We start from the raw sequence: 10385 nt of genomic DNA on the forward strand, positions 1-10385 counted from the left end.
ACTTTGTCATAACATTCTCTGAAATGAAATTATTTGGCAGTACTCTTAGCAGTTTTTCTTCAAGATCTCAAACCCATTTTTATTCCTAGGCTGTAGTGAATGGGAAAGATATGGTGCAATGTTCCACTTCAAGTGTGGACACCATGCTGTTCACTGTCACCTTTCTATGGCTAGAACCGTTTTCTACATGGGGCCAGTTCCCTGAAACAAAGGAGTTTTCAAATGCGGGTGCTTTGACAAGTCTCCTCTTAGCATTCTCCTACAGTTTTTAGTTTCATCCATCGTCAAAACTTCCCCTCCCAAATACAAATCATCATAATTTGATTTTATGTTTGTAGAGCCTTGCTGTACAGGTTCTGAAGCAGCAAGTAATATTAAATAGAAATACACTTATCTCTTCTGGTTACTTCTCTATCCTCGGTACACAGGATATGGCAGGATTCTTGGGGTATGTTGGTTTTGGGACAGAAACAATCTGCTGTAGATCTTCATTGATAATGAATGTTGTTTGTATTCAAGAGCTCATTTCAGAATTATGTTATTGGATGATGATGTATGCCAGAACAACAATGAAAAGCAAAATTCAATTCTGAATGAAGTTTATTAGGAACTCAGATCTTATGTCTAAATCTAAAAGGCGATCTTCTTTCTGTAGTGAAGTGTACAGTTGTATGTTCAGATCTAGCAGCTGTGAGAGTGGTGTTTCAGTGAACAAAGTAAAATTTTTGAAGTTGAGATTCACCTGGATTTTCTGTGTCTGACTTTCCTTGAGATAACATTGCGATTATGACATTATTGAACCCTTGTAATTTGAAAGCTCTCCCCTGAGTTGTAACAAGATCTGTGTGTAGGTATTAGAAATATCTCTAAAAACATGTGGTTTTATTGTGGGTTTTTTTCAAAGTTTTGCTCATAGCAGGGAAGTCCACTACTTAAATTTGATCAGTAAAGATAGTTAAATTTTGTTACAGGTTATTACTGAGCCTGTTCCACTAGGCATTACACTATGAGAAGTTAAAATATTTAATCAGCATTTTAGCTGTGTAGTTTCTACTTTCCTGTGCTAATTTATGTACAGTGCTCCAACCATGCAATGACAAAGTTAATAGTTTTTTCCATCCTATGTAAGTAGCAACAGGCTGTTGAAAAATCTGCTGCTCTAACAATACAGGTGCCTGGGTACCCACTATGTAGAAGGGAAAAAAAAAAAGCCAGCTATTTAGTATCTTGAACTACTACTAGGGCAACCAATCTATAAGTCAGGCTATTTGTTTCTGTCAACCTGTGGTTCTCCCCCCCCCCCCCCTTAATTAGTGTCTGTGTCATGATGGTGTCATTTATTTTGTTCTCAAAGTGAAAACAAGTTTTCTAGCACTTTGGTATATTAATTTTTGCTTTTTTACCAATTTTGCTGTTGATGTTTATTTTCATATTGTTAATCCATAGAAGAGCCGAAAATACTTAATTGTGTTATGTAAAGATAATGTTTTGTTTTGGAAACAACAAAAAATTTTAAAAGGGCCTCCTTTTAAAGAAATGTCCATGTTTCCTTTGTTCTTATTCCCTCTTGAAGAAGATATTGCACTGCATATTTCTGAGAGCAGGAGACTTAACTCTTACATGGTGTTTCTTGCATAATAGAAGTATGAATTCTTTTAATTGTTCAGTTTCTCCTTTTCTTCAAGACACACCATCCCAACGAGTGCAGTTTATTTTGGGTACTGAAGATGATGATGAACACATTCCCCATGATCTCTTCACTGAAATGGATGAACTTTGCTTCAGGGATGGAGAAGAATATGAATGGAAAGAAACAGCTAGGTATGCTAAAAATAGATTGTTTCAAGGTATATCTTCTAGTGATTTTATTTCAAAGAACTGCAAACCAGGTCTAGATTAGAATTTTCATGAACTGTAGGAGTTCACTCAGTTCACACTCAGCAAATAGAAACTTTTGTTCTTATTGTCCAACTCTTGAAGAATCAGTATGGTTTCTCAAGAGACCCTCAGTCTTAACTGGTGCTGTGTTGACTTTCCTAAAACTTATCATGCCAAGCATTGTGAAAGGTACAACTGTGTTTAGTTATAAATACAGGTGTTCAGCCATGGAACACAGTATATGCAATCTCAGAAATCTCTTTGCTCTATTATTGCTGATATTAGTGTTGAAATTGGGTATTACATATGTTCTTCTCAGGTAGTATTTGATTAATTTTTTGCAAATTGCGTGCATGAACATCGCGGGATGCCACAATTATTTTTGGCCAATATTGGTTAAGTTGCTTCCTTCTACATATGTGTTGTAATAAATGCTTCTGCATTCAGTACTTCTAATTACCTTACTGCATGCTAGCTTTTGCAGAAGTTCCATTTACATAATGCCTGTGAGTCAGAATCAAGGTCAATTTATAGTCACACGTATTAGTATTACCTAGCTCTTAAATGTCTGACTTAGCACCCTAGGAGACTTGAACATGGTATACGGTGTGTTTCAGACAGCTTTCTAATCCTAAAAAACTGGTGAAACCAAGATATGCAACTCAAGTAACAAGGCACAAACCCACACTGTTCACAAGAACTCGTGAGTAGACAGGTATTGTTCAAACCAAAAGAAACAAAATGGGTGAAAACTAAAACAGTTGAGTGTGGTTAAAAGGCCTGATAAAAATGTTGTGACTGTCAGTCAGTTGGGTTGTCTGAGAAAATGAAAGCCAGTATGAGCTGATAGGATTTCCTGTTCCGTGTCATACAGAACCCACAGGGAAGAATGGGATTGCTTGCCAAATTGTCTGTCTTCCAGGAAAAATAAAAATACGTGTATGTGTATGCATTTCAGGTGGCTGAAATTTGAAGAGGATGTTGAAGATGGTGGTGATCGATGGAGCAAGCCTTATGTAGCAACTCTGTCTCTGCACAGTCTCTTTGAACTGCGAAGCTGTATACTTAATGGGACCGTCATGTTGGACATGAGAGCAAACACACTAGATGAGATAGCAGGTTGCAGCAAAACTTTTTTTTAAAAATATTTTATTCCTAAATTTTAGTCTATAACTTAAGATGTTTTTGATGGTGTCTTTTTGTGTTCTTGAAAATACTATACTGAAGAAGCAGGTGTGTGCATGCTTATTGCAGTTTCTTCATCTGGTTGTAAAGAGCTGGTCCTACAAACTTCACTTAGAAGGAGCTACACGGGATGAGTAGGACCTCCTTTATTACATATTTTAGGATGAGGCCCAGAATTTGCCTTTATGTTCTAATCCCCGAATGTGTTCTCTGTCTTTGTTTCTACAGATGAAATGTAAATATCTGCCAGAACATTTTAGGACTTGTTTGTGCACTTTAGTACCATAATTATTAATCATAACTTGGCTGATGTTAACTTGATGCCATTAGTGCAGTTGATTGTTGCACATCTGGTATTTTTTTCACCTTTATAAGAGGTGAGCAGAAATAAATTTTGTACATGTTTTTTGACCTATTATGTTGAGTGTCCTCACTAATCACATGGTCATTTTGGATACTATAAAATCAGCTTTGAAGACTTTTACTTGTGTGTGTGTGTATATATATATATATAAGAAAGATAGATAGATAGATAAATATATGCACATACACGCCCCTGCTTAGCCTGAATGCCTTTGAACTAGTTTTACATAACTTTCCTGGTATCTCTTGCTACAGGTACCACACAGTGGAATGCCTTCTCAGGAATCATGCTAGGCTTAGGACTGACCAACACATATGTGAAGGACAAGGTGTTTTGGCATTAAAAACTTGAGCAGTGCTTGAAATGTTTTCTTGTTTTGTTTTAAAATCTTTGAAAATCACTCAGGAAATTGGTATTACCTTCCTGTTTCCCTGACTTACTGAGCAAAAGAGTGCTCAATACATGGTTTGTAAAAGTAAAGTTTTGGTTGTTAATTTTTTTTAATAATTGAATTTAGCAATAATCTTAGTACATAAGAAAAATAATTGTTGCTTAATTCTGTGTAAACAGCACTGTTTTAATAGCAGGTATTTTAGTTGAAACTAGGATGTCTTAAGAGATTGCATGAATTTGTTTCAAGTTAATTTTAGGTGCCATTAGGAAGCATGTAGGATAACAATCCTTGACATACAACTGTATTGTCTTGTTTCCATGAGCTGGGAATACCTAGTAGGTATTCTTGGCTCTCACTCAACACAGGAGGGAGAGGGTGGCAGGTTTCCTTTTGAGAAGCTGTAACAAAAGGCTGTGTGTTGCCAGCAGTCCCAGAAGGAAGCTGCACCGTACTGACAGAGACCTTGCTGCATATAATTTTGTTTGTAAGGTATTCTAAGCCATAACCTTTTTTTTTTTCATTGTGAAAAGTTCTGTATAATTGCAGTTTACCAAGACAGTTAGGTTCTTGATACATCAGTTAAGACTGGCAAAATATACTTTAAAAGCTGTCACATAAGTTTGTGTTGATTTGTGCAGCTTTTTTGTTGTTTTTTTTTTTAATTAATTAAAAAAAAAAAAAGACAGCTAAGAAATCACAGCAGATGCTTTCTTTCCTGGTTTGAGCATACTGATGAGATGCCTTTTTCAAACTTGATGTTGTTTGACAGCTGATTAGTTAGTTTTAGGCGATGTAACTAGCTTTTGTTTTACACTTCCTCTTCTAAAGCATGTGAATCGCATGAAGTTCCATAGAGGAACTTAGGGCATCTGAAGGTGACAGAGGAGTTAAGGAATTCATTTCATTCTATAATAACTTTCCATTTTATATAGTCATACACTTTCAAAACAGGGAACACCAGGTTAAGACTGTCATAAGTCTATTCTCTGTTGTGTTTCTGTCTTTGTGTGTTCACTTCTAGTGGAGCGTTGTTGAATACATAGATGCTTTTTTTTTTTTTTTTTGAAAGGGAGTTGCCATTGAAAGCTGAAGTAAATGACAATAAATTATATCAAGTAACTTATTAATAGCATAATTTTAAAAAATAAGTACTGTCTTTTGGATCCGCTTGTTGTGCTTTCCTTATTCTCACATTTGTTTGTTTAGTGACATCTTTGAAAATTTCCTGTGGATTCTTGAAGATGACTTTGCTAAAGAAAAGACTTTACTTTTTAAAATAGTTTTAATTTTTTTCTTATTGTTTGGTGCAACCACAATGCTTGAGTGTGGTGAAGGAGAGATTTGATAGCCATATATATAATTTTCTTTTTTGTTGTTCTTATTATGTAGATATGGTTTTGGACAACATGATTGCCTCTGGCCAGCTGGATGAATCCATAAGAGAGAATGTGAGAGAGGCTCTTCTAAAAAGGCACCATCATCAGAATGAGAAAAAATTCAGCAATCGGATTCCCCTGGTTCGGTCTTTTGCAGATATAGGCAAGAAACATTCTGACCCTCACTTGCTTGAACGAAATGGTGAGATAAGTTGTAGCATCCAGTTTGTTCTAACCTGTTTAAATAATGTTCTCACTGGGAGATGAAGGAAAATTCAGCTGATAATAGCAGATAAGTGTTTCCTTCTCGATAAACAAAGAACTAATGATAACAGCGTGTGTGATGTGTAGCTGTGGATGATGTTTCCATATATTTTTGAATTTACTCAAACATTGTACTCCTGCTTGTATACATAGCATGCATTATTGTTTTGAAGTATAGAAATAGACCTACATTGGTCCTAAAGCTTTTTAGGCTATGCTTGAATAAAATGTGTAATGTTTGAGGAATTTCAGCATCGTGGCATAGCTTTATATGTTTGTCAGATGGATCCTACTTGCTTATTCAGTCTTTATACTAGAGATTTACTTTGTGGTCATGTCATGAGTTCAGTGGTGCTGACAATTACTATGTTTTAATCCAGTGTTGTTATGTTAATATGGATAGAAGTTCACTATGCTAATGGTGAAGAAATTACTTTTAGCTAGGACGCTGTTTATTTTTACCTTGTTTTGTAGAGAAGGATCTAATGGGGGAAACCCCCCCCCAAACTCAAGAAAGGTATTTGCATTGTTTTTATAGGCTGTACCACATCTTTTATTGAACCAATTCCTGAAAATATTCTGGAATATCAATACAATTACTCTAGACATCCATTTCCAAAGGCCAAATAGCAATATATACTGCAGACCTGCATACATTTATTCTTTTATTTCTTATGGCCTCTATTTCCGTCTCTGTTCTTTGTTTTCTTTTGCCTTGCATTAACTAAGACACATATAATTTCAACTAAATTTTTTTGTCTAGTGAAAACTTGGTACTGATTTAATGAATCATTCCTTGAAGTGAAGTTCCTTTGCTGTCTTGAAAGATGCCTCATTGCTTAGAATGTGCTCCAGTTAATTAAGTGCTTGTTGGGAGCTCTCAGTTCTATACATGGAATATGCTCCAGCAAATGTCCAACCTTGCTGATACTTTTTGTTAGCTAGTGAATATATGACGCATGCTTAAATATGTACCTGATAGTTTCAGAATTATTTTTTTTCTAGAATGAAAATACAACCAATTTACATAAGAGCATAATTTCTTCTATAACTTCTGACTTTCCTGTTTTGTTGAGCAAACGTGAAAATTTCACATATAAACTTGGTTTTACCCATCCTTGAACATGTGTATCCCCAGTTGTAATTCTGAGAATTTTGTATTTGAGGTCTCTTGCTTGTCAGTTACTTTTCGTATATATATCTATCTATATATATCACTTCCACTTCCCAGAGCATTTCATTCTTAATACTATTCCTACAATAGAATATGGGATATATGCTGAAACAAGAAACCAGTGTAACATGATGAACTCTTTGCCAGTGTATACTGATTTAGTTTTTCTTTATAATCCTGTGGTTACCCTCTAATAAACTGGTAAACCAAACACGCATATGTGCATAATGCTTTTTAGGCTCCTTTTTACACCTGTGTGTGTTCAGACACCTCATGTTGGTGATTCATCACAGATATACTGACAGAAGTCTAATTATTGTAGTGATTAATATAGACAACCAGTTTTCTTTATTGGTCCTCTTGTCTTTACTGCACTGCAGTTTTAATAGTTGATCTTTGAGGCTTTCATTCTTAATTTAAATCAAGTTTGTATCTGTAGGATCCACTCTTCCATTGTTGGGGGGGCGGGCAAATGTACGTGAACTTTACCTAGGCATACTTTCTGCGCTTCCTTCTGTAAATTATTCTAGGATTGTTCAACATGTTGGTCTCTGTAGTGCCCAGTATAAATGTGAGTCTAAATGTGTCTAGTTTTCTGTTTCCTTGCTTGATGGCATGGTACTTGAAAACAGCACGTGTTCGATTTCAGAGATTGTAGGAGAAGTAATTGGTATTCGTCTCAAGGAGACTGCCATCCCAGGAAAAGTGTTTGTAGTAAACGGAGTGAATGGTATTGCTAAACCTTCTAACGGAAGTACTGATGTCAGGATAGACAGTCTCTCTTCCTGCTTAAGGAAGAACTGAAATCCATTACAAACTTAAATCTGAGAGAACTGTGACAAGACTTTGTTTGCTTTATATGAAATTAGTGGGACATTGAAACTGGATAGGGCAAGAATAGTAGCAATGGATTTTGGAGAATGTGTTTGGTTTTAGGCAAATGGGGATATTGGGTAAGTCACAGCAAGATGAAATGGAGAAGGGACTATGTGTCTCATCCTCCTGCCCACTTCAAAAGTATATATGGAGACTACAGATGGCTAGGAAACTTCTTATTAAAACAAGACTTTTATTGGAAGACAGTTGCATCTAACATGATTAGATATGTTCGATCATGTTGACTTTGAAATATTTTAATTTTAAAAATTAACAATTCTTTGTATATAATGGATGCAGTTAACTGTGAAGTCTTGTAATGTTTTGGCTACTAAGGGTTTTTTTACTATGTTTTTTGGATGGCATTAAAGGTAGCTGCTGTGCAACTTGAGATAAGAAATTCTAGGAAAATTTTAAGAGTCAGTTTCAAGAGATTCAATTTTTTTTGTTCCATTAACAAATCATACTGACTTTAAGATAATATCTTCTCCCACATATCTTTGGCGTTCTAATTAGTACTCATCAGTAATTTCTGATTTTTCTAATGTCTGAAATCAGATTTGCTCTTATCTCTTGTCTTACTTGCATGAGTATGACAGTTCTGGCCCGTAAAGCTTGCAATTTACTATGTAAATTGTTAATGCATATTTGTGTCTGTGGGTTTTTGAGTAATATCCCTGTTGTAAGCCTCATGGTGTTTCATTTGTTTTATCTCAGGGGAAGGCCTTTCAGCCTCCCGCCACTCTTTGCGAACAGGTCTCTCCGCCTCAAATATTTCCCTGAGAGGAGAAAACCGTTTGTCAGTTCTTCTCAATTACCTTCTTCCTTCTTCAAGAGCTGGAACGCCGGCAACCTCAAGGTGTACAACCCCTGTAACTACCCCTCAAAACACACCACCTTCCAGTCCTACCTGCAGCCACCTGCCAACCACAAGTGCCCAGCCAAGTCCACTTCAGGGCAAGGAATTGCTGGTGTCACCTGCCAGTGATGATATTCCTTCAGTAATAATCCATCCACCTGAGGAGGACTTAGAAGTCCAGGAAAGCCAGGAAAAGAAGACAGAGGAAAATATTGACAAAACACCAGGCAACTATTGAAATTTAAGCTGTCCATGTGCAATGCTGTCTGCATCTGGATCACTTGCATTGCGATGTTTTTGGCACATAACTTGGGCACAAAGGAATATGTTACCTCTGCCTGCATGTTTTATGTCTTCTCAGTTGTGACTGTGTTCTTGTTCGGCATTTTTAACTTTTTAGCTTTTAACTAAAGCCAGCAAAAAAATTCTTTAACCTTCATTTGTGTAAATAAAAAGGAATATGGTTTTAAAATATAATATATAAGCAAAATGTCAAAAATGGTGGCCTTTTCCTTTCACTCACCTACAGTCCATGTCGGGTTTTGATTTGTTGTTTTTGTCAGTGATTGAGTTAGTATTTTAAAACAGTGTTTGATATCCTGAGATAGCTACAGCTGAAGATGTAGCGAAGTATTAGAGATGAATACAAAAAGAATTAGGAAGGATGCAATTATCAGTAGAGTTCGTAGTTTAGTTGTATCATGAAGTCTTTAAGCAGTTTTATTTTTGCCTTTGTGCTTTTGAAAAACTAGGGCAATTAAAACCAGTAGTAGTTTATGACGGAATTGGCAGGTTCAGTTCACCTACAACTGTTCCCAGATAGCTATCCATTAGTGCACTGCTTCAGCATCAGACACTTGGTAACTGTTTCGTTGCGTTTGATATGCAAAATAGGATAAGGTAGTTAAGAGTTTATAATTGTAGGTCAGAGCTCAGCAATTTATTAAGTTGTTGTCTTGCAAAGCTATTGTTCTTCGCATGTAAAAAGGTGTGTCAATATATAGGGAAGTTGAAAGGCTGGAAAGTTCTGATGGCTTCTTTAATCGTTTTTAGTAAATGTTTCATAACTCGTGCATTCTGCATACATACTGTTATACTTGCTTTACTTTTGCAAAATTATCACCTATTTAGAGACTTCAGGATTCTTCTAGATAGCTCATGTCTTTAAGGGGATCACATTTCTTTTTAGCCTTCAGGCTCCTCCTGCTTTTTTTTTTTTTTTTCCTCCTTTCCCTCCTTCCCAGAAACTTATCTTGCCAAAATCTAGCATCTAGCTTATAGACTTGACTGCTTTACACCTATGTGTACTGGGGGGAGGAGAAGCTGATTTCACTCAATTCTTTCATCAGTGAGGCTTTTCTTCGTTGTCCTTCCTCACTTGTTTAATAAGTAAGAGCACACTGTTACATAGAGCAGTGAAAATACGCTGCCAGAAAAGGCTCTGGTTATCTGTCTTCTCACATTTTGCAGCTAAGTCACTGAAAGGAAAGAGCAAACTATGTTGTAGGCTGTTATCTTGAGTTGGAGTAGGGGTCCCATCCTTACTTAAATTCAGAAAAGCAAACAAAAAATTATTTCTCTGACTTCCTTGTGGGAAATTAAGAGAATTCACATGAAGATCATTCTCTTTCATGGGTGATCTTTCAAAGGTAATGAAGAACCAGAAATAAAATAGCAGCTGTAATTGGTTTTCCAGTTTTCATTTTTCTACTCATCTGACAGGAATGACAGCATGCCAGACCCAAGGTCTTTAGAACGCAAGAGAAGGCAAATAAATGAAGATCAAGTACTCGATGCTATTATTATCACTAATAAAGCTTTCCAACAGAATCTCCAAGTCATGTTCAAATTGCTTTTGTGCCTCAAGGGGATGTTTCTCATAAAGGAAAAATCTGAAAGGGATGATTTCCCACTTAATCTATAAATAAAAGTCTTTCCAGAGAAAGATGAACAGCAATAATGATGGAAGACATTTTTGTTTCCTGGGTGCGCCGCCCCCCCCCCCCCCCCCCCCC

General features: G+C 36.2%; 1 protein-coding gene across 8 annotated transcripts in view; it reads left to right on the forward strand.

Moving 5' to 3' along the window:
• Positions 1–10385, forward strand: part of SLC4A7 (solute carrier family 4, sodium bicarbonate cotransporter, member 7) — a 68225-nt gene that overhangs the window by 23063 nt on the left and 34777 nt on the right. For 4 of the 8 annotated variants that reach the window (XM_010584327.1, XM_010584329.1, XM_010584330.1 and 1 more), the window contains 4 exons: positions 1686–1821; positions 2837–2997; positions 5211–5399; positions 8229–8597. In XM_010584327.1, the coding sequence (XP_010582629.1) occupies positions 1686–1821; positions 2837–2997; positions 5211–5399; positions 8229–8597 (855 nt within the window). The remainder of the gene's footprint in view (positions 1–1685; positions 1822–2836; positions 2998–5210; positions 5400–8228; positions 8598–10385) is intronic. The other 4 variants (XM_010584333.1, XM_010584334.1, XM_010584335.1 and 1 more) reach the window with 2 other exon arrangements.

The sequence above is a fragment of the Haliaeetus leucocephalus genome, unplaced genomic scaffold, assembly GCF_000737465.1.
Source record: "Haliaeetus leucocephalus isolate CR32 unplaced genomic scaffold, Haliaeetus_leucocephalus-4.0 Scaffold973, whole genome shotgun sequence".
Classification (NCBI taxonomy): domain Eukaryota; kingdom Metazoa; phylum Chordata; class Aves; order Accipitriformes; family Accipitridae; genus Haliaeetus; species Haliaeetus leucocephalus.